This window comes from Mastigoproctus giganteus, chromosome 11, assembly GCF_048544385.1.
Source record: "Mastigoproctus giganteus isolate SK-2022 chromosome 11, ASM4854438v1, whole genome shotgun sequence".
In the NCBI taxonomy this organism is placed as follows: domain Eukaryota; kingdom Metazoa; phylum Arthropoda; class Arachnida; order Uropygi; family Thelyphonidae; genus Mastigoproctus; species Mastigoproctus giganteus.
This window is the reverse complement of record NC_143585.1, coordinates 119,586,950-119,612,890: the sequence shown is the minus strand read 5'-3', so window position 1 is coordinate 119,612,890 and position 25,941 is coordinate 119,586,950. Positions and strand designations below refer to the sequence as shown.

The following is a 25,941-nucleotide window of genomic DNA, read 5'->3' as shown; positions in this document are numbered from 1 at the left end:
TGGACAATTACAAATTGCTGGCAGCACAGATTCATATAATAATTTTAAGTTGATTTGTAACGTGACCACAGAGGGGGTTAGTAGATAAAGTCTGAGTTTAAGAAATCGTTAGCTTTTAGAACCAAGGGTGAGTATGGGAAATTTTATTGATATGTTAATATGAATAAAACTTCCTCATATGGAAATGGTACAAACATAGATAATTCAGCAGAGGATGCAAAGTAATATTCCAAATTTTTAGAATTAATTGTTGGATCAGGAGTATCCTCCTTGGAATGTAGAGATGATAACATCTTGCAATATACAAAGGGGAAGGAGGTTAAGAATTATATAGGTAACTTTAGACTGGTCAATGTATCTTTGGTGGTGGGAAAGGTTATGCATGGTCTGAGATACATTACAAGATCATATCCTAAATGGCCTGTAATATCCTAAATGGAGCACAACATGGCTTTGTAAAGTAAAATTATGTTTGTCCAACCAACTACTATGATATGATCACACAGGAGATGGATGCAAGTAATAGTTCTGATATTATACAAATGTATATACTTGGACTTCAGCAAAGCATTTTACACAGTTTCACATGTCAGGTTGCTTTACAAGCTGGGGGTCTGTGGAGTCAGGCAAGGTCTTCAGATGGATGGAGATGGCCTAAAAGGCAGGAGGCACAGAGTTCTTATAAATGGTCATTCTTCAGAGTAAGCCAGGATTATAAGCCGGGTTCTCTCAAGGTTTAGTGCCAAGACAATCTTGTTTCTAACCTTCTTGAATGACATTACCATTTGCAGATATGAAGCTTGGGACATTGGGTAGTAGTGAAAGTCAGGCAGAGCTCCTTCAGAATGATGTAAACAGATTTGTGGATAGTCAGAGAAATGGCAGTGTCATGTTTTAATGTTGCCAAACGTAAGGCAACATTTTGGAAGTAACTGCCCAAGAATAATTTGTATACTGGAGGGTAGAAATGATGAAGAGGGAGATTGGGCATTAACATACTGTCTGATATGAACGTTAGCTTGCAGTATTAGCAAGTATCCAGGAAGGTACAGTATCAGTGATTTCATATACTTAGTTGTATCTAGGAAGGTGGTTATACTTCTATTATACACTGAGTGGTCACTGAATTATGACCACCCCTATGAAAACTGAATGTAACCCGTTGACCACATGAGGTACAAGAGTGTGCAATTAGTCGACCTACGTAGCATAAGTAAGGTTTTTCAATGGTTCAGTAGGTAGTAAAATTCTGAGCGTGATGGGTAAAAGGAAGGATTTATCAGACTTTGATAAAGGGCAGATTGTGAGTGCTCAACAAGCTGATGCCTTGATTTCCCAAATGGCTGAACTAGTAGGGTGTTAGAGAGCCGCTGTAGTTAAAGTATACCAGGACTGCCGTCAAAATATTCAAACAACGACCCGACGGCAAAACTGCAAAGATCAGCGAAAGGTTGATGTTAGAGGTGAGCACCGGGTCTGATGACTCGTACAGGTGAACAGGTGTAGCACTGTTGAAGAGTTGACTACCCAATACAACATGGGCCAACCCAGAACAATATCTGGCACGACCATGCGTTGCACGTTCGCACATATGTGCTATACCAGCACACGACCCCTATGGCATCCTCTCCTAACCAAGGTTCATTGGTGCAAAAGGCTTGCCTGGTGCAAAGAGCATGCAAGTTAGACGTTAGAAGACTGGAGGAAGGTGTGCTGGTCGGATGAGCCACGTTATTTACTCCACACCGTGGATGGTTGTGTACCGATGTGGCATCAACAACATGAGGCTCTTGAGCCATCATGCGTAGTATCAAAAGTGCAGGCTGGTGGAGGCGGTTGTATGGTGTGGGGCATGTTTCACTAGCAGGAACTTGGACCCCTGGTGCATGTGGAACAACTTATCACTGGTCTCCGCTATCATCAACTGCTTGCTGACTGTGTACACCCCGCTATGTTACACTTTTTCCCGAATGGCGATGGTGTCTTCCAAGATGACAATGTGCTGAGCCATCGGGCACTCGATGTGCAGGAATGGTTTGAGCAACACAGTTCTGACTTCCAACCTATCAATTGGCCTCCGAAATCCCCCGATGTCAATCCCATAGAGCACTTGGGGGTTACTATGGAAAGGCATATCAGTCATCTGGATATACCACTCAACTCCATACCTGCATTGCTAGCAGCATTACACACAGTTTGATTGTCCATACTTCCGAACACTTCTGATGTCTTGTTGAATCAGTGCCATGTCAGATAGCTGCTGTACTGATGGCAAAAGGAGGACCTACAAAGTATTAGGTAGATGGTGATCACTCAGTGTATAATTCAGTGATCACTCAGTGTATAACTCAGTGGTGAGACTGTTGGAATATTGGATTCGTGTCTGGAGGTCACATTTAAAGAAAGAAGTTGAGCTTCTTTAAAGGGCTTAGAGAAATGCAAAGGATGAGGGTTTCAAAGCTTGGAAAACATGGATTTCAGAATAATTGTGTAATCTTCACCTTGAAATGGGACATGAAAACAGAGTTTATTTTTAATCTATTTGTTGCTGACCAATGGAATAAACTGCTTTCTTAGCTGCTAAAGGGTAATGATTTGGTGAAATTAAAATGGGAATCTGACTCAGTACCTTCTATATTATTAAAAAAAAAAAAATTGTCTGTAATTGTATGGACTTTTTATTTTTCCCTCTTATGCAGTGAACTGCATGGCCTCCTTCTGTCTTTTGGTCTTTATTAAAACATAGGCTATGAAAAACTTTTAAGAGTCTTCTCTTCCTATTTTCCTTTGCTTCATTGGTGACATTGCATATATTTGTGTTGGGAACAGTGGGTTTCTACCCCACACTTCAGACATAGTTTTTGCAATGAACACTAAATAAGTAAGTAGTGATTCATCATATCATTACGTACTTGCACCATGCCGTTCTCTACCCCTGGCCATTCCTGTGTACTTTCGCTACTTTATCAAACATTGAATAATTTTCCGATATACTGGTATATTTCTGTATTGGATATTTCTACCAGAAATTTGATTGAATTACATTGGACATTTCCATAGGAAATCTGTTGATGTTAACTATTTTCTGTATATTACTAATTTAAAGAGGCTTAATCATCGACAGAAAATCTTTAAAACTGAGAGACAGTCTCAAAAAGCCCCCCCCGAAATTTTAGTAGAGGAACACCAGAAGTGGAGAGACTTTGTTGAAGCTTTCAAGATCCAACATAAATAGAAACAGGTGGAAGACCACCCTTCCTCCCCCATTAGACACACTTCTTTCACTTTCCCAACTATTTCTGCCCCCACCCACCCTTCTCATTCATCCCTCCATTCTTTTCATTTCCCTCCCAATTCCCTTCACTCACTAGCTCTGGTATTACCAATACTCTTCTCTCCCCTCCTTCCCATCCCAATAATTTATATTTATCAAAATTATTTATCATACTCCTAACTTTCTGTGCCAGCAAAAGGATGTTATGCTTTTTTCTACTCTTAGTAATTCTGATACAATTTTTGTAGTTGTCTGCTGCAACAGCATGATCCTTGTCCCTTTGAATTTTAGTGGGGAAACTGTAATTAGTTCCTCCACGCATTCTACTGAGGAATATTTCTTCCCTACAACTATTAGATAGTTGTAAGGAGGAAATATTATCCTGGTGGATATCTCTATTTCTTCTTGTTTCCTCCAATTTTGATTTTTCATTATTTTTAATCAATGGCATTTCTTTGTCACCACAGTAAAATTCGTTTACAATACCATTTCAATGAAAATTTCACTATACTGAAAATATTTTCAAGCCCTATACAACTTCCCTTATTATAATTGGGCTCAACAAACATGGCTGCCATAGCAACTAAAAGATTAGGCTTGATGACTAATATTTCACAGGTCATTTTAGTTTCTGTGAAATTGAGCTGCCAGTTCTTTGTTTTACGGTTGCTGTGGTTTGTATCTTGCAAGGATAGGTATGCCTTTTGACAAAGTATGGTACAATAGTTCTTCAAACAGCTGACACACCTACCCACAAATATTTGTTTGCCATTCTGATTGACTTTGAAGGTTCTTTTTATGCAGTATGGTGGTATAGTATAGTTATTCAATTCAAGAAAATGAATGTGTGCCCACTAATCTATACAAGGTGATTCACAACTATCTCTTTAATAGACAGGTTACTAGGCACTAGGCTATTTAAACCCCAGGGACTCACATCTGGTGAGTATGGGCTTGGCACACCCAGGGTCCTGAGCTGGAAGTAGAAGGGAATCTTGCTGATTCCCTTCTACTTCTGACACTTGTGCTCTCTCTCTCGACGCCTCCGTAGCCAGGTGGGAAGGAGCAGCAGTGCATAGCACACGCTTCTTGATTAGACCGGGGTTCGAGCCCGTCACCACCAAATACGGAGAATGCGGAAAGGTCAGGGAATGACCACCGCATATCCCGGAGCAATATGGCCTTAGTTGCTAATGCTCCTAAAAACAAAATAACAAATAGCTCTCTCTCTCTCTCTCTCTCTCTCTCTCCCCCCCTCACCGTCCCCTTTCAGGGTAACTCAAATTTTTTTTTTGGCTGGTGCAGCATAAGCCTCAGGCTTCCTTGCACCATATGTCTAATAACAATAATAATAATAATAACTCCACCAGGCCATAAGGAAGATAGATAAGTGGTATACCCTACTCAACCTAAGCGAGGAAACCCCTCCCACCCAGATGGCACAAGAAACGAAGCTAGAAAGATGGGCAAAGAAGACACTCCATAGCAGACACTACAATGACCTCCATCAAGATCACATCGATAACATTGCTTCCAATACATGGCTCACAAGCCGGACGCTCTTCCCCGAGACTGAAGGATTCATGCTGGCCATCCAAGACCAGGTAATCAACACCAGAAACTATAGAAAATACATCGCAAAGGAGCCTGGAATGTCAGATCACACATGTCGACAATGCCACCTAGCCTCAGAAACGATCCAACACATTACCACAGGATGCAAGGTGATCACCCAGACTGAGTACACTCATAGAGACACGACACTCTTACCAGGTAGCCAGGATAATACCTCAGAAGCTAGCGAGGAAATACCAGTTGACCAAAGAAAGTGTACCATACTACAAGTACGAACCCCAAGGCAGTACTAGAGACCCAAACCCACAAGCTGTACTGATACTGCGCCATAATAACGGATAAGACCATCCCGCACAACAGTCCGGACATAACCCTTGTGGACAAGATGGAAAAGGCTACCTACCTGATTGACAAAGCAGTGCCCAACACTAGCAATGTCCAGAAAACCCATGAGGAAAGAATTAGGAAGTACATGAACCTGAGACATGAGGTCAAGGAGATGTGGCATATGCAAGAAGCAACGACCATCCTGATCATCGTGTCAACGACTGGTATGGTGCCAAACACTCTACATAGCAGCCTAGCAGCAATAGGTCTCCCAGAGAACACCTACAAGGAACTCCAGAAAGTAGCAATCCTGAACACCTCTAGAATAGTCAGAGAGTTCCTCGACCAACAGTAACACCAGACATTACAACCATTCTGTGTACTTGGTAGCTGTACCCGTCAAGGAGTGGAATCCCCCAATCAGGGAGAAATAATATAAGAGCAACAACAATAATAATAATAATAATCACCATATCTGCCACTAGAAGCTGTCTGCAAGGCTCTGTCTTGGGCCCATTCCCTTGAAACTGTATTCTTGATGCTGCCTTTTCATAATTTTTGAAAACTTGGAGATAGTTGCCTTTATGGATGACCTTCTACTTGTTGAAGGGTCCTCCATGACAGTATAGTGGTTTCACCACTTGTTACTTATATAACAAGGCCTAGGTTTGAGTCTTATTGATGGCTGGTGAAGTTCTACCCTTTCATTTCAGTTTGTAGTTAGCCAATTTCAGGTGGAGGGTTTAGGGTGTTCCTCCTGTGAATTTTTTGGGTTTTCAGCCACACGAAAAATAGTCTGTGAACATATACTCCTACAGATACAATACACATATGTAGTTATGCCCGAGGATTGTTAAAATAATAATAATTTTTACTTATTACTACTTGTTGGAGGCTCATCTATGCAGACTTGGAATAAAACTGCAAATCTCTTGCTAAGGAAACTCAGTGCATGTGCTAGAAACCACAAATTGAAGATTTCCAAACCGAAAACCATATCTCTCCTTACCTAGGGTCAACTCAGCATACCAGGAGTCCTCAAATCAGGCTAAATGTTCACACTTCACATGATCTTCCCTGGTTAGATGTGTCACCGAATTTAAGTTTCTGGGAATAATTATGGATCTATAGACAGAAAATCCTAAGTAAACGAATATTTGAAAGCATACTGTTCTGTGGTTGTACCTTAATATAAAATATTTATATCTTCAGTAAAATTGAATTTCAAGCCCAAAGTCTGAATTTTAAAACATTTCTTTCTACCCTACTGCTTGTTGTGGGGAAGTGGATGGGAAATCCTGCTTACAATTACACCAGATCTCCAGCTTTTCAAAAGTCAATATGTAGGTATCTGTGGGTGCATTGATTTTAGAATTTTTTTTTTTTTCCCTTCTTTTGTGCATGTAAACATTTGGTGTTTTATAATTTTGTTACACTACCACAGATGTCTAGAGCACCATCTATTTCAATAGATGGTGCTCTAGACATCTGTGAGAGTGATAATTTTATTATGATAATCCTTTATATTTATTTTTCATGTATTCTGTTCCATTTTTATTACTCTTTGCTTTTAATATTAGGTGCAGTTTCCAGGGACAACTACAGAGTGCTTTAAACAACTTCTTGTGTATATCTATTCTGACAATATTGATGACACAGTAACTGTGAACAACTGCTTGAAACTTTTAGAACTGGCTAATCGTTTATGCCTTCCCCGTCTTATTGCTTTGGTAGAGGAACGAGTAATACATTTATTAAGAGAGATGGAAGAGTATGGTACAGATATTACGGAAGAGGTTATAAGGTTGTTAGAACCATGTCAGGTACGTTTGAATCAACAACTTTTTCATAATTTTTTAGTGTTTATTATTAGAATTTAAAGTTTGGTTATTATAGCATACCCACAAAAATTTTTTAATATTTTTTTATTTATATTTTTATATAACTACAAATTAAAGCTAAAAGTTAACTAGTTTATTGAAACTTAAAAAGATTGATTATTTAATGTACTCAGTATACTGAACTAATTTGCTGACTAATGGCAACCATTCAACATTTAAAATTGTTGCTTACTTCATAAATTCAAAAATTGGTGCTTCATAATGGCTACCATTAGCATTAGTAGAGGCAATTGGATAAATTGTAGGATTCCTTAGGGTACCAATTAGATTGACTTAATAAATAGTAGCAATAGCTGAATTTTCAGTACTTACCTTAATATAATCTGTAATTGGGCTAAGAGTGAATAAGGTTGGAATAGACTAAAAATTAGATTTAATGTGGATGAGCTTAAATTTTTGAAACGGAGTTAAAATATAAGCTCTTCCACATTAAATCCAATTTTTAGTCTATTCCACCTTATTCACTCTTAGCCCAATTGCAGATTATATTAAGGTAAGTACTGAAAATTAAGCTATTGCTACTATTTATTAAGTCATTAGTAGAGGCATATGGTGCAAGAAAGAAAGCTTACGCAGCATCAGCCAATAAAAAAAAAAAAAAAACCACTCCCATTTCACCATTCCGTTTGTTAGAAATACCTGTATAGCTGAGCCTTAAATTTATTTAGGCTATCAACTTCCACAACAAGGGATGGAAGTCTGTTCCACCAACCAACTACCCGCTGGATAACGTCAAATTCCCGCACATCTATCCTACATCTGTCTTTCCTCAATTTGAATTTATGCCCTCTCAGGTGATTATTCTGAGCAAGAAGAAGAATCCCATCGGCATTGAGCATGCATGCTCAAACCATTCAAGGCTTTATACACCTCTATCAGATCACTTCGCCGGTGCCTAGTCTCCAGACACTGTAATTTGCAAAACTTAAGCCTTTCTTTGTAAGAGCATCCCTTTGTTCCATTCACTAATTTGTTGCCCTTCTCTGTACTCGTTCCAGCAGCTCTACATCCTTCTTGAAATGAGGCCTCCAGACCTGTATACAGTACTCAAGGTGTGGCCTGACCATTGCCTTATACAAGGGAATAATCACCTCCTTATCCCTGCTAGAAAAATTCCTGTATATCATTGACAAGACACCATGAGCTACTCTTGCAGCCCGTCTGCACTGCTCAGAAAACTTCACATTTGCCTGCACAATTACCCCCAGGTCCTTTTCATTCTCTACCAATGTCAGTGTAGTACCACAGAGTTATGTTGCTCTAGGGTTACTGTTTCCCATATGTAGTACTTTACATTTGTTAATGTTAAACTTCATTTGCCAACTCTCAGCCCATCTGCTCAACCTTTCCAGATCCTGTTGCAGCAGCATAGCGTCAGTAGTGTCCTTAACAACCCTGCCAACCTTTGTATCGTCGGAAAACTTGGACATTAAGCTTGATAAACCATTATCAATATCATTTATAAATACAGAAAACAATAATGGACTGAACACTGAGGGACTCTACGATGAGCAGTGTCCATTGATTACCACTCTCTGTCTTCTCCTCCTCAACCATCCCTTTATCCATAGCAGCAATTTGCCTCCAATGCCACACTGCTCCAATTTGTGCAGCAGTCTTCCATGTGCAACAGTATCAAAAGCCTTTCTAAGATCCAAATATATAATATAAAAGTTATTCCCTGCATCCAGTTCTTTTGTGACTGCATCATAGTATCCAATCAAATTGGTCAGGCAAAACTTTCCTTTAACAAAACCATGCTGTGTCCGAGCTATAACTGAAGTCTTGTCTAGATGATCCTGCAGTGCTTCTTTAAGAAGTGCCTCCATTAATTTTCCTGGAACAGAAGTTAAACTCACAGGATTATAATTACTTGTGTCAGCCTTTGATCCTCCTTTGTGAATTCGGGTCACATTTGCACATCTGCAGTCTATGGGTACCCCCCCTGAGTCCAAAGAAGCTCTCATAATTATAGCTAAGGTTTGCTTACTTCCTTTGCTGCCTCTTTTAATATAACTGGATAGATCCCATCCACCCCGGGTGCCTTTTTTATGTTTATCCTCAACAATTTCTCCTCCACTTTCCTCTAAGTTATTACAAAATTACCTTGCTCACTGCCAGAGTTTACTTCACCTCTGGCATTCCCCTTCCTGAATAACTCCTCATGTGTGAATGTAGATGCAAAATACTCGTTTAATTTGTTAGCCACCTGAGCAGGATCCTCAACTGTTGAACCATCAATATTCAGTGGACCAATCTGATTCATCCCTTTCCGTCTAGAGTTTACATAGGTAAAGAACTCTTTTCTGTTTTTCTTTGCAACCTTTGCCAAGGATTTCTCATAATCTGCCTTTGCCTGCCTAATCTCCTTTATGACTTGGTTACAGACCAGCTTATATCTATCATAGGCTTCCATGTCACCCATTAATTTATATGTATCCCATGCATTTTTCTTCTCTACCATATGTCTCATTAGTTCATCTGACATCCATTTAGGCCTAAACCTTGAACAATATTTCTTAGTTGGTATGAAAAGCCTAGTAGCTTCCAAGATAAGTTCTTTGAATCCTTCCCATTTTGAATTTGCTGCTGGTAACATCATCAGTTTGTATAAATTGATGATGTTGTCCCACTGTATAAAATTTAAATACTGTCTCAGACCATCGTAGTCGCCTTTATGAAAGCAAAAACCCTTCCCTTCCCTTTACACCTGATGATAGTTACCTCTTTGAGTAAATCCCACTTCAGCACACTGTGATCACTGCCACCTAGTGGTTCCTTTATCTGCAGATTCTTAATGCATGAAGAATTACTACTGATAATTAGATCAAGAGTATTACTCCCTCTAGTTGCCTCCCGAACAAGCTGATGTAGAAATCTATCATCCAATAAATCCACAAAAGCCTTGCTAGTGTGTGAGTGACCAACCCACAAATTCAAGTCAATATCTGGGAAATTAAAATCACCAATTATAAGACTCTCTGATTTACTGTCCACTCTATTTCCCTGTACAGTTTCTTATTATACTCATCAGCATCATTAAGCCTATACCACACTCCTACTCTCAATTTTGATCTCCTAATGCTTAATGTCACACCAAACTGACTCGACACTGCACTGTCCAGCGATGTCGACTGGCTTCACTTCCTTGAATTTTATGTGTTTCTTAACTAATAGCATGACCCCTCCTCCCTTCTTATCCTGTCTATCCTTTCTGTACACATTTTACTCCCCAAATTCCAGTTCTGCATTTCGAATATCTGTGTGACACCACGTCTCTGATATCCCAACAATTTGATGTTTTGAGCAATACCTCAAATTCATCAAATTTATTTACCAAACTCCTAGCATTGGTGTACACGCAAGTATACATGCACCTGCCCTATTCTTAGCTACCCTAACACAACCCATGTGTTTACTTGTACCACAATGACTCCCAGCAGTATCTGAAATATCCTGCATCTTGTTTTCCAGGCTGCTGCTCATTCCAACAGAAGCAGTGCAAGAATCACTTTCACCTCTGCCAGTGGCTACTGTGAATCTATTAGTCCTTGTATCCCCTCAAGCTAGCAGTTTTCTGACCCACCTAACACTGCCTCGATAGCATCAGCAAACATTCTTGCACCCTTTCTATTTAAGTGTATCCCATCCCTGTAGAAGCAGTCCCTTCTGTTAACAAGTACAGACCAGGCTGAAAAAAATTCTACCCCTTGAGCCTTGCACAATCTTTCCAGGGCTGAATTGATCGACAAGGCTCTCATCATATACTCCCTCCTATTGTGTCTGGGCAGAATTGCAGATGCTTTCAAATTCAACCCTAATTCATGGCTTTTTTTTGGCTATAATGGCTACCAGTTTTGGTAGCCATTATAAAGTCTACATTTATAAAATAAAGCGGGGATACATTATAATTTCTGAACAAGAATATTGTCACCAAATGTTATATCTAAATTGTTTCATTATAAAGCATGAAGCACATTTAAATGTAAAAAATAACTATAATGAACTGTAAGATAAATTCATGATTACATGAGTCATGTGAAAAAGGTAGAATTTGTAATGAATTAATTATAAAAAAATCAGAATCATATGCAAGAATTGCCAAAAAACACCTGAAAAGTAGCTGTCTATCATCTAAGCTGACAGATAAGTGAATAAAAAGTCTTGATGCGAAATTTTACAATTGTGATAATTAATGAGATTAATAACTGAGTAAGGTATTTGTTGAGAGAAACAAATATATAGAGTTAAATAAATTGTTGCTCTTAAAACATGGAGTAAAAGGATTTAATTAATTTTAAACGTAATATAATATTTTATGTGGGTATCAATATACTCTCTAATTAAATACCTTCTGTTCACTAAAATAATGCTTTGGAATTCGTTAATGACAACAACCAGGAAAAAGGGTCAAGAATTAAAATTTGGCAGGAACTTAGCAAACTTAAAGAATAATGAATTTTGTCAAAATTTTTTAAGAAATATGAATGCCAGTAGTTGTAGATTTAAATTCTTTTAATTTAAATTAAAAGAATTAATTTTAAACACTTTAGCTCGCTCCATATCTTAAAAGCAACACCTTGTTTATTGACGCTGTAATGTTGAGAAACCCTACATTACATTGTTCGGGATGTAGGGCAGTGGTGGGATTCAGCCGGTTCATACTGGTTCGCTTGAACCTGTTCCTAGAAGTTCCCGAGTCTGCCGAACCGGTCCCTAAAGGCTGTTTCACCAAACGCCATGCAAGCTACGCTACTTTTGGTCTATGTTTGGTTTTCTTTTTTACCTTTTTTACCTTGGGGAGTAAAGTGATAGAGAACTGGTTTTTTAATTTTTTGATTCTCACCACTGATAAAACAATGGAGAAATAAACAAACATAAAACAATGAACAAACATATAGAGTTAGTAAATAAAATGTTGCTTTTGAAACATGGAGTAAAAGGATTTAACTAATTAAATTTAATTAAAAATCTAATTTAAATTGTTAATTCACACATCATGCCTATGGTGAGGGGAATGAAGGGATCCCTACCAAAAAAGGCTTAAGTTCTGCAAATTTCAGCATCTGGAGACTAGGTACCTGCAAGGTGATCTGATTGAGGTGTATAAGGCCTTGAATGGGTTGAGCACACTGAATTCTGATGGGATTCTTCCGCTTGCTCAGATTATGAACTTAAGTGGACATGCAAGTTGAGGAAAGACAGCTGTAGATTAGGTGTGCGGAAATTTGCCTTTAGCCAGTAGGTGGTTAATTGCTAGAACAAAACTTCCATCTGTCATTGTGGAAGTTTATAGCTTCGAGGAGGAACTGGACAAACGTTTTGAGGGAATGGATGTGTGAAATGTTTTTTTTTTTTGGCTGATGCTATATAAGCTTGCATCACATTTCTCTGATGCTGCTACTACTACTACTTCTTCTTCTTGGTCCTTAGCTGGCAGCTGGGGGAGGCAGTTGGCCACGCAACCAGTATGCTGCTGTAGGTGCCGCAGGGTTTCGGACTTGCTCTGTGATGTTCTTCCATACTTTACGATCCATGGTGTCAGTCCTGGCCTGGTTAAGGTTGATACGTCGGCTCTTCAAGTCATTTTCCACTTGCTTGGCCCACGCTTTCCTAGGCGCGGTCCGTTGGATGCTCCATTGGGTGGGTCGTTGTCTCCAAAGGAGTGTGGATGGTATTCTGTTCGTGCCCATTCTACATACGTGGCCAAACCATCTAAGCCTTCGCTTCTGGATTTGGTCAGCAATGGTTGGTTGCTGTTGGCATCTGGTGCGGATGGTATCATTAGTGATGCGGTCAAGAAGTGAGATGCCCAAAATCTGCCGCAGGCATCGCATTTGGAATACCTCAAGTTTGTTTAAATCTAGCTTGAAACAAATCCATGTTTCTGATCCGTAAAGGAGAATGGGCAGGATCAAAGTCCGGAAGAGTCGGATTTTAGTCTTTGAGGAAATGTTGGTCCTCTTCCACAGACACCATTTGAGCGAGGCAAACGCAGTGGCCGCCTGTCCAATTCTGCTGTGGATTTCCGTGGTGGATGCAACTTTCTTCTCCTGGATCAGCGACCCAAGGTATTTAAAGTCCTGTACTTGCTCGATCTGGATGCCTTCAAGATAGATGGTGGCTTGCGATTCATCTGTTGTCAGGGCCTTTCTCTTATCAGCATTGATCTTCAAACCGTATGGCCGGGCAATGTCGTAAAGGATGTCCTTGGCTTCAGAGTCATTACCAGCAAAGATAGCACTATCATCGGCAAACATCAGGTCAGTCACATAGTGATCCTTGTCGTATTGTATGCCCCGTCTGTTTCTGAATGCTTGCCTCATAATGGCGTCGACCACGATGTTGAAAAGCAACGGGGAGGCTACATCCCCTTGGTGGACTCCAGTTTGGATGGTAAATTCCTCAGATAAATCGTTCTGGATGCGCACCTGGCTGGTTAAACTGTTGTATGCAGTTTGGAGGTGTGTGATGACTTTTCGAGGTACATGTTCGACCTCTAGTAGTTTCCATAAGGCAGGCCGATGGACACAGTCGAAAGCAGACTTAAAGTCAATGAAAACAATGACGGTTCGCTGTCCACACCGGATTCTCTCCTCCATCAGCTGACGGATGGCAAAGATTTGATCACAGCATCCTCGCCCGGGTCTAAATACCGCCTGCTCTTCTCGACTGCTCAACTGTTCTTCTCGACTACTACTATCATTTAATGGCAACATTTTATAAACTGAATAAGAATACAATGCTGTGTCACATCCTTGGGTGATAGGCATGATGCAATTTATAATTTTTGTTCAAAAATGTTGTCTTCTCTCGCAAGGCTCATGGACTTTTAGCATGGGTAAGAAGTTACATCCCTGAGAATGTTGGGGACCTATCACGTACTTAGTGATGTTTTTATTCTGAAATAATAATTAGGTAATATTTCAGAGTAAGGACATCAATTTAAAATGATCATAGTGTTCACTAACTACCTCACTTCACCTGTGAAACAAGGCAACTAGTGAATAAATAACCATTACAGTGTGTTCTGTTTATTCTGTAGCATGAGCACATAGATTAGCAGCATTTACAACTAGTCATTTAACAAAAATTATTATCAGCTGTGTTTTGTGCTCATGTGGATTTAAATCATAATCAGTTCAAATGCATCTGCTTCTATACTTTAACTTGACCACTTGATTCCATCACATTTCTCTCTTCAATGGAATGGAAATTGAGAATTGGAGCCTTCCCTTGGGCTCATTAAGTTTAGAATGAAAAGATTTTTTGTGAACTATAATGTATAATGTCATTAGTTGCATACATTGCATTTATTAGGAAATATTTTTTAATAGAAAATTTAAAATGTGTGATTTAAGAATAATTTCAGAGTGAATAATTAATACTTCAAAGCTCTAATCATTATTTTAAAAGAGTTATTTCCATTAAGACATAACTAACAATTGCTACATTATTATAACGCAATTATCACCTTTGTTAATAGCATCACCTTCCGAAACTTGTGTCATCCCTTTTGTCTGGATATTACTCCTTTGATGATCAGAATGTCCAGGTGAGAAAGGGATGGGAGATGGCATTAGCATTAATTGAGTCATATGATGCAAGAAAACAAGCAAGCTTATACAGCATCAACCAAAAAAAAAAAACCCTCTTCCCATTTCACCTATCTGGTTACTCCAAATGTTTGTCTAGTTGTGCCATGAATTTATTTAAGCTATCAACTTCTACAACAACAGATGGAAATCTGTTCCAGCAATCAACCACCCACTGGTTAAAGTCAAACTTCTGTACATCTGTCTTCTACAATTCTCTTTCAACAATTTGAATTTATGCCCCCTCAGATTAAGCTTGCTCAGATTAAGAACCTGAGTTCTTAATCTGAACAAGCAGAAGTATCCCATCAGCATTGAGCCTGCAGGCGTCTCCGTAGCCAGGTGGGAAGGAGCAGCAGTGCGTAGCACACACTTCTTGATTATACCGGGGTTCGAGCCCGTCACCACCAAATACGAAGGATGCGGGAAGGTCAGGGAATGACCACCGCATATCCCCGGAGCAATATGGCCTTAGTTGCTAATGCTCCTAAAAACCAGATAACAACAACAAATAACAAATTGAGCCTGCTCAAACCATTCAAGACCTTATGCACCTCAGTGACATCACCGTGCAGGTGCCTAGTCTCCAGATGCTGCAACTTGCAGAACATAAGCCTCTCTTGGTAAGAGCATCCCTTTGTTCCTATCACCAATCTTGGTGCCCTTTTCTGTACTCGTTCTAGCAACACTACATCCTTACTAAAATGAGGCCACCAGACCTGTATGCAGTACTCAAGTTGTCACCTGACCATTGCCTTATACAAAGGTATAATCACCTCCTTGTCTCTGCTACAAAAATTCCTATATATCATTGACACGACTCCATGACCTGCTCTGACAGCCAATCTGCACTGCTCAGAGAACTTCATATTTGACAGCACAATTACCTCCAGGTGTTCTTCATTCTCCACCTCCCTGAGTGTAGTACCACACAGTTGGTACGTTACTTTGCATTTGTCAATGTTAAACTTTAGTTGCCACTTCTCACCCCATCTGCCTCAACTTTTCTAGATCCTGTTGCAGTAGCATACTGTCTTTACTGTCGTTAACAACCTGCCAAGCTTTATATCATCTGCAAACTTGGACATTAAGCCTGATATGCCTTCATCAATATCATCGATAAATACACAAAACCTGGGGGACTCCACTCATACCATTAGTCCATGTAGAGCAGTGTCCATTTATTACCACTCTCTGCTGTTTCCCACTCAACCATCCCTTTATCCATTGCAGAAACATGCCCTTAATGCCATACCACTCCAATTTTTACAGCAGTCTTCCATGTGCAACAGTATCAAAAGTTTTCCTGAAATCCAAGTACTGTATATGATATCAAAATTATATTTTGCATCCAGTTCCTTTCTGACCACATCGTAGTATCTAATTAAATTGGTCAGAAAAGACTTCCCCTTAACAAACCTATGCTGTGTCTAAACTATTACTGCAGTCTTGTCTAGGTGATCCTGCATCATTTCTTTAACCAGTAACTCCATTATTTTCCCTGGAACAGAAGTTAAATTAACAGGTCTATAATTATTTGTGTCACCCTGTGAACCCCTTTGTGAATTGGGGATACATTTGCATATCCCCAGTCCATGGGGACCGTCCCTGAATCTAAGGATGCTCTCATAATTATGGTTAAGGGTTTGCTTACGTCCCTTGGTGTCTCCTTCAATATAACTGGATAGATTCCATTCACCCGAGCTGCCTTTTTTATGTTTAATTTCAACAAATTCTCCTACACTTTACTCACCGTTATTGCAAAATCGTTTAGTTCCCTGTAAGAGTTTAGTAAACTTGTCCTCCTCTTTCTTACAGAATTACTGATGTGTAAATGTAGATGCAAAATACTCATTCAGTTTGTCAGCTAGCTGAGCAGAATCACCAACAGTCGAACCATCATCATCAAGTGGACCAATCTGATTTGTCCCCTTCCTTCTAGAGTTTACATAAGTAAAGAAGTCTTTGTTGTTTTTCATTGCATCCTTTGCCAAGCATTTCTTATAATCAACCTTTGCTTGCCTAACCTCTTTTGTGACTTGATTGCAGACTAGATTATATCTTCCATAGGCTTCTGTGTCACCTGTGTGCAACCCACGCATTTTCTTCTCTGCCACAAGCCTCATTAGTTCATCTGACCTCCATTTAGGTCTAAATCTTGAACAGTATTTCTTAGATGATATGAAAAGCCTAGTAGCTTCCAAGATTAATTCCTTGAAGGCTTCCCATTTAGAATTCGCTGTTTTTTAACATTATCAGTTTATCCCACTGTATAGAAATTAAAGGCCCCGGGTGCCAAGCGTTTCCGTGGCCAAGTGATTATTGTGCTTATATCGAGCGGTTTTCTTCCCAGCGACTAAGTTTTCCTTTGTTTTCTATTGCAGTTATTAAATTTTTCTGTTAAGTAGCTCTAGTCTCTTATAAGAAATAAGAAGAGAGCCCAGAAGAAGGAAATCACCTTTTTCTTTAATTTAGACTTACTAACAGTACTAACTCTACGCTTGGCCACAAAGCGGCACTGCTCCTGCCTCCCCGTGGCGGGGCCGGTAACCTGGGCGGTAAGGAGAAACCCCCAGGGCGAAAAGGAGCCATCATGGATAAAAACAATTATCCACCGTTAGAGCCTTCGAGCTCAAGAACAGACAATTATAGTAATCTTGAAACAGGCCTATGGGGCTGGGAATTTCCATACTATAATAATTAATGATAGACACCAGCCAGGAATTAAACTAAAAATTTACTATGCAATGAAATAATATACAATGAAATATGATGCAAATAAAATAAAACACTGATTAAATTATAGTTAAAATATAGTTAAAAACAATAAAATTAATTAAAATAAACTAGGTTAAAAGCGATAAAACAATACAATCTGGAGCTTTCGGAGAACTGCCGTCTCCTTCTTCAGCATACTACCAGTGCTACCGGGCACTTAATCTCGTACGAGATTAAGTGCCCGGATTGTGAGGAGTGTTATGTGGGGGAAACGGGCCGACGTTTAAAGGACCGTCTGGGGGAACACACGACCGCTATCAAGACTGCTAACTATGCGAGGTCTGCTGTGGCAGAGCATTTCTGGGAAAAGCAGCATCGGATCTCCCCTGAAGACGCCGTCATTACCGACCGCGCCCATGGATTTTGGGAACGCAAGTGGCTCGAGAGCTTGAGAATCGGTTCATCCAGTCACAATACTATTTATAGGGACAGGGGGATCCGTTTACACCCCCTGTTTGAGGCAGTTGTCCTCAGAAGGGATGACCGTTTCTGTTTGACACGCTCCCGAGCCACTTCCATTTCCGATACGCGCATGGAGAATGTAGATCATGTATCTGATGATCACGTGCATGAGTGCCATGGACCGGCTACTTAAGGATGTGTTGTAGCACTGGTAGTATGCTGAAGAAGGAGACGGCAGTTCTCCGAAAGCTCCAGATTGTATTGTTTTATCGCTTTTAACCTAGTTTATTTTAATTAATTTTATTGTTTTTAACTATATTTTAACTATAATTTAATCAGTGTTTTATTTTATTTGCATCATATTTCATTGTATATTATTTCATTGCATAGTAAATTTTTAGTTTAATTCCTGGCTGGTGTCTATCATTAATTATTATAGTAATTATAGTAATCATGACCCCAATCACGACTTAGAAAATGACCATCCAAAGAGACAGAAGACTAATCAGATGGAGCAACCCTGCCCATCCTTTTTAATTTTCCACTCCCTTACTAGTCAGCCAATGAGCAAACTGTCTCCCTTCGTAATACAAAAACATCTCGAAGGTATTGCAGGATCTCCCAAGACTGTCAAGAGATTACAATCAGGAGACTTGCTAGTGGAAACTACGAACCAGAGGCATTCAGAAAAACTCCTACAGTTAACAAACTTTGCGGGCTTTCCTGTAAAAATATCTCCTCATGCAACCCTAAATTCATCTAAGGGTGTCATATCCAGTTGGGACCTGTTAAATGTCACAGAGGAAGAAATTACCCAAGAGCTGCAGGGACAAAATGTAATTCAAGCCAAACGTATAATGACTAAAAAAGATAATCAACTTATTCCAACCAGAAACATTATTCTCACTTTCAATACACCCAACTTACCCTCCTCTGTAAAAGCAGGTTATTTACTTTGCCGTATCCGTCCGTACATTCCCAATCCTTTAAGATGTTTTAAATGTCAAAAGTATGGACATTCACAAACTGTATGCAGAGGAGTTCCTGTCTGCCCCAACTGTGGTTCCTCGGATCACATACAAAGTGACTGTACGACTACAAAAATGACCTGTCCAAATTGCAAAGGTGATCATCCTGCCTACTCCAGAACTTGTGAAAAATGGAAAACGGAGAAACAAATTGTAAAATACAAGGTCGAGAACAAAGTGAGTTACCCAGAAGTGAGAAGACTAGTGGCACCTTCTATGAATAAAAATATTTCCTATGCTAATGCAGTTAAAAAATACCAAACAGTCTCTACTCAAACTAATGTTTCAGTTCCTACTAATCTTTCAATTTCAGATTGGGCCAGAACTGTCCTCTCTGGGGAAAAACCAGATGTGCGTAAACAACAACCCAAACTCTCAGACCAAGCAAATAATACTCCTCTTTCAATACCAGCGGAATCTCCTCCCCCAATGAGTGCTACCACACCATGTATTACAAATTCAAATATAATCAAAAATATTCGAGACACAACCATGGACACAGATGGCACATCTATAGAGGAAGATCCTATTTTAGAGATCCATGCCGAAGAAGAAGAAATGGACACTGGTCGGCCAGTCTTCCAAAAAAAAGACAAACACAAATTAGATCGCCATAAACCAGTCACTTTCAAAAAGCAGTCAGAATCAGCTCCATCAACTAAACACAAATAATGCCTTGTATTTTACAATGGAACTGCAGAGGCTTTCGTTGCAATACAGTCGATATCCAAGATCTAATAAATCGATTTTCTCCAGTTGCCCTTTGTCTTCAGGAAACTTACTTAACTTTGCAAATTTCTCCTTCGATAAAGAACTATTGCCTTTATCGAAGGGATCGTAATACAGCAAATGCTGCCCATGGTGGTGTAGCAATCCTGATAAATTCAATGATCCCAACTAAACATATTCCACTTCAAACTGAAATAGAAGCTGTTGCTGTGCGTATAAAGCTCCATATTGAAATAACTTTAGTATCAATCTACTTACAGCCAAACCGTACCTACTGTTTAAAAGATCTTGAAGATCTCCTTATACAGATACCTCCACCTCTCTGTATGTTAGGGGACTTCAACGGGCACCACCCCTTATGGGGCGATCCTAAATTAGATAGACGAGGTCGACTCATTGAGAGCCTAATAGAGGCAGTAAACCTCACCATACTCAATACTGGCACACACACTCACGTTCAGCTCCCAAATGGACATACCTCAGCCATAGATCTCTCCATTTGTTCCCCATTACTGGTCCCGACCATAGAATGGTATGTTTTAAATGATATAATGGGTAGTGATCACTTCCCAATCGTATGCAACCTATTAACAGCACAGACTCCTCCAGCTCAACCCTGCAGAAAATGGAAATTTGCCCGAGCAAACTGGGCAAAATTCCGGTCATCAATATCTTTTGATGAGGAAAAAATCCGTCTCCAGCCTATCGATGATGTGACAAAATACATCACGTCACATCTTCTAGATGTGGCTAAAGAAACAATACCACTGTCAAATCCCTCGGTTCGTAAGCACTATAATTATTGGTGGAATGAGCAATGCACAAAAGCCAAAAAAGCAAAAAATAAAGCCTGGAATTTGTTTCGGCAATATCCAACAACACCCAATCTAATAAATTATAAGAAGTCAAAGGCAAAAGCACGTTTCATTCAAAGGCAAGCAAAGAAAGAATCCTGGATCCGTTTTGCATCAAGCATTAACAAAAACACTGACACCAAAATAATATGGAAGAAAATTAGACAGCTTTCTGGTAAGTTCCCTACCGTACCTTCACCAATTCTATCCTGTAATGGGCAAGATCTATTTAGTCCTTTAGATATCGCAAATGCTTTGGGCAACACATTTGCTGAAATCTCAGCGACAGAAGCTTATACTCCACTTTTCCAGAGAATTAAAAACACTGCAGAACAGCACTCTGTTAACTTCCAAACTGCTCTCCTTCTGCCGTATAACAAACCCCTACAATATTCCGAACTCTTCCATGCTATCGGAACAGCCCACAATGGTGCTGCCGGACCAGACGGAATCTATTACGCCATGCTACAACATCTTGATGACAGAGCATTGCATCTCCTTCTGCTCTTTTACAATCGTATTTTTCTAGAAAATATCTATCCAACTTCTTGGCATCATTCTACTGTTTTGGCATTCCTAAAACCTGGAAAAGACCCAACCAATCCACATAGCTATAGACCAATCTCCCTCTCAAGCTGCCTCAGCAAAATTCTAGAAAAAATTGTCCACTGTAGACTCGTCTGGATCATTGAGTCAGAACAGTTAATGAGCAATAGTCAGTATGGCTTTCGTCAAAACAGGTCATGCCTGGACCTTATGGTTAAGGCTGAATTTGCCATTCGTAATGCCTTTATTAAGCATGAACATCTAGTAATGGTATCCATAGATATAGAGAAGGCTTTTGATACCACCTGGCGGCATGGCATACTAAGAGACCTTTACTCTCTTGGTCTGCGGGGCAACCTTCCTATATTTATAAAGCATTTTCTACACACTAGATCTTTTCAAGTTCGATACCAACATGCCCTCTCTGCAACTTACATTCAGGAAGAAGGTGTTCCACAGGGATCAGTACTGAGTGCCACTCTTTTTGCCCTAAGAATAGACTATCACTAAACAACTTCCAAATACTGTAGAAACGTACCTTTATGCGGATGACCTTGCCATCTCCTGTCATTCCCAAAATATGAGATCTATTGAACGACAGCTTCAGATATCGTTAAATAAAATACAGCAATGGGCCAGCCTTAACGGCTATAGGCTATCACAGCAGAAAACAGTTGCTATTCATTTTTGTAGACAACGAAAATTTCATCTGGATCCTGAACTTCACATCTCTAATATTTCCATCCCAGTCACTAGTAACATTAGATTTCTAGGTTTAATCATGGACAACAAGCTAAATTTCTTAGAGCACATTAAAAAAGTACGTACTGCCTGCTTAAAAAAGATAAACATACTAAGAGCTTTATCTGCACAAACGTGGGGTGCAGATCGAACCTGCCTTCTTCGATTATACAAGGCATTAATCAGATCCCGTCTTGATTATGGAGCTCCCATTTATGATTCTGCCAGAAAGAGCGCATTACGCTGCCTTGATCCAGTACAACACAGTGCACTGAGGATTGCACTTGGCGCATTCAGAACATCGCCCGCACATAGCCTTTACATTGATGCTCATGAGCCGCCACTATATTTACGTAGGAAACTACTATTGCTAAAGTATTCTGTCAAGATACAAAGTTGTGCCTCGCATCCCATTCAGCCATATCTTTTCAATCCACCATTAGAAAATCTGTACAGAAATAAACCTAACATAGTAAAACCAGCTGGTCATCGCCTTCTTGAACTACTGCAGGTTTGGAATATATCCCTCCATTCCGTACAACAAGTAGCCACTTGTACCCAACCACCATGGGTTCAAACACCTATACCGACCTGTGACACTTACCTCTGCCAGTGGGGAAAGAATATTTTGCAATCATCAAATATCAGGCAAGTTCATACTGTCCACACTCAAAAGTATATTGATTTTTTACCAATATACACAGATGGCTCTAAATCCAATTCAAAAGTTGGAGCAGCTGCAGTGTTTCCGAATACAATTGTATCAGCAGCCCTTCCTTCTGAATTCAGTATCTTCTCGGCCGAATTATTCGCAATTAAACTAGCTTTAAATAATCTCCCTCCTGACTGCTCATTAAAATCAGTAATTTACACGGATTCCCTCAGCTCAATCAAGGCTTTGAGTAATTCCTCAGATAAATTTCACGCTGTTATAAATGAAATTAGAAATTTATTACTAAAGATTAATGAACGTCACCAACTGGTCGCTTTCTGCTGGATACCAGCACATTCTGGTATTTTAGGCAATGAACAGGCTGATAAAGCTGCAAAAAACCCAACCAGCTTAGATTTAACCAATATCCCTGTCCCAGCCTCAGACTATGCAATAATGATTCATGCTGCATGCCTAACAGAATGGACAGCGCAGTGGCATTCCCAAACGAACAATAAACTCTTTCAGATTAAACAGGTTCCGAAAATCTGGCCCTCCAGTGTCCGAACATCAAGACGAGAAGAAGTAATTCTTTCAAGAGTAAGAATAGGTCATACTTACCTGACCCACCTTCATTTACTTACAGGAGATGATCCACCACTGTGTCCACATTGCTATATAAATATCACAGTTAAACACATTCTCATTGACTGCCCCTATTATAAACAAGACAGAATTTCAACCCTGCAATCACTGGTTATCCTTCAACAACCAATAACCCTAGAGAATTTGATAGGTGACAAGGCAAATATATCTGAATTCTTCCGTTTTCTGAAGCAAATTAGAATTTTTAATCTTTTCTGATTAAGGACATCTCAGACAGTATGATTCTTTCCCTTTTCCTTTAATATAAATGAATAGGCGCATTATAGTCAAAGTTGCTTATGCGCCATGAAACTCCCACAACAACAACAACAACAACATAGAAATTAAAAACTCTCTCAGGCCACTGTAGTCACCCTTACGAAAACAAAAACCCTTCTCTTTTTTTCCCCTTGATGGTAGTTACATCTTGAAGTAAATCCCACATCAGTACACTGTGATCACTATCATCTAGTGGTTCCTTTATCTGCAAATTCTTAATGCATGAATAATCACTGCTGATAATCAGATCAAGAGTATTACTCGCTTTGGTTGCCCTCGAACATGTTGCTGTAGAAAACAATCCTCCAATAAATCTAAAGAAGTCTTGCTGGTGTGCGAGTGAGCAATCCACAACTTCCAGTCAATAACTGGAAAGTTAAAATCCCCCATTACAAGACATTCTAATGTACTGGCCTACCCTATTTCTTTGCACTATTGTTCGTTGTACTCATCAGAGTCATTAGACCCATAACACACTCCTCCTCTCATTTTTCCTTTCCCAGTCTTTATGTCACACCAAACTGACTCAACATTGCACTCTCCACCCATGTCAACTGGATGTACTTCCTTAGATTTTATGTGTTTCTTAACTAACAGCATAACCCCTCCTCCCTTCCTGGCCGGTCTAACTTTCCTGTACACATTGTACTCCCCAAATTCCAATTCTGGACTGCTTATATCTGTGTGATACCATGTCTCTGATATCCCAACAATATCTGTCTTTGATGTCTTCATCAGCACTTCAAATTCATCTAATTTATTTACTATACTTCTAGAATTGGTGTACATGCAAGTATACATGCATATGTTCTTACTCTTAGTCACCGTAACATGGCCCATGTATTTACTTGTTCCATGATGATTCCCTGCAGCTCTTGAAATCCCCAGAAACTTGCTCTCTAGGCTGCTGCTCATTACAGTAGAAGCAGTGCAAGAATCGCTATTGCCTCTGCCTGCAGCTACTGTTAATCTTTTAGAATGTGAATCCCCCCCCAAGCTAACAGTTTTCCGACCCACCTATCACCGCCTCGATCAGAAAATATTCTTGCACCCTTTCTATTTAAGTGTATCCCATCTCTGTAGAAGCATTATCTCCCGTTAGGAAGCACAGACCACGCTGAAAAAAAATTCTACCCCATGATCCTTGCCCAATCTCTCCAGGGCTGAATTGAAGAGAGTATGAGAACAGTTAGAGGTTGTGATTACTGGGTTCCTCTGTTTGATTAATCAGAGAAACCCAGTAACCATAAGTAAAGGTTTTCCTGTAATTATATATATAGATTTTAACCCCTTTCTTCTAAAAAAAAAAAAAAAAAAAACTAGAACAAAAATAATGGTTTTTTTGTAAATTTATATTCTGTTGATGAACAGATGCATCTGTACTGCCCTACCATTAATATCTGTACACCTTGCCATTGATAGCTGGTCACATCCTATCCAAGCACCACGACAGACACAACTATAAATATGCTCATAGACCTTCAAGGAGACAGTAGAATAATTGTGAATGTCAGATGCAATGATTGATAGAGTTAACGGACTTCTGGCACAGAATGATAATAAGGTGCCGCATAAGCATTTGGTCTGCATAACACTTCTATAGTACTGAAGAACCCCAGGTTGATGATTAGTGATGTGATCTGTAAATGGAAGTGGACTGATGTAAAACCATCGCAAAACAATCTGGAAAACCTCCAGAACATGACAGGAAACCCCTGCAAAGAATGCAGGTTGAAATTGTCACACACACACACGGGCCTGAGTGATATGATCGGGATGTATGTCAGCATCAGTGCAGGATGCTGCATGATATCAGTTATCACAGTTGTGTAGCCATCCATGAGCCACTAATCATCCTGACTAATGTAATATAGCTGGGTGTAAGCTTTCTGTTATTGTAATGAAGACCAATGGTAAGCTATGCTTTGGAGTGAAGAGTCACGGTATGTGGTCTGCCAGTCTGATGGTCGTGCCTGAGTGTGGCAGATACCCAATGAATGCTATCTGCTGAACTATCATCCCAACGATGAAGTTTGGTGAATGCACATGAGGCTCCACCAAATTGGGACTGTTTCCGCCATTGGTTGCATTGAACAAAACCATGGATTTCTCCTTCAATAAAGAACTACTGCCTTTATTGAAGAGATCGTAATACAGCTAATGCTGCCCATGGCAGTGGGACAATCCTCATAAATTCAAAGATCCCAACTATTAGAAGCTTTTGCCATTCGTATAACTCTCTATATTGCCATAACACCTCTCAATATACAGGGTTGTTAAAATTAAAGTATCCCTATGTAGAGGGCTCTGGAATGAGTTCTAAGGCTTGTACTGAAGAGAAATTTGGACAACAGGTACAATACGGTGGGCAACGGTGGGTCCCATTAGGAGACGGCTAAAAGGTCAGATGAACAATCATACAAAACACTACACACCACACTTTTAAATCTCTGGCGTTTACAGTGTACTGTATCACACAATACTGTATACTACGTGGAGTGGGGAAACCCTTGGTGCCATCAGACCCTAACACACTTTACACAAAGATGTGCTGGATTTTCAATAGACGGTCTGATCTTGAAGGCTTAAGTGGAAAAATTTGCTAAACAATTTGG

General features: G+C 39.7%; 1 protein-coding gene across 1 annotated transcript in view; it reads left to right on the top strand.

Annotated features, from left to right (window-relative positions):
- LOC150078388 (rho-related BTB domain-containing protein 1-like) overlaps positions 1 to 25,941 on the top strand; it is a 384,612-nt gene that overhangs the window by 309,962 nt on the left and 48,709 nt on the right. Inside the window, exon 13 of the mRNA XM_090385409.1 lies at positions 6,757 to 6,999. Within this exon, the coding sequence (XP_090241535.1) occupies positions 6,757 to 6,999 (243 nt within the window). The remainder of the gene's footprint in view (positions 1 to 6,756; positions 7,000 to 25,941) is intronic.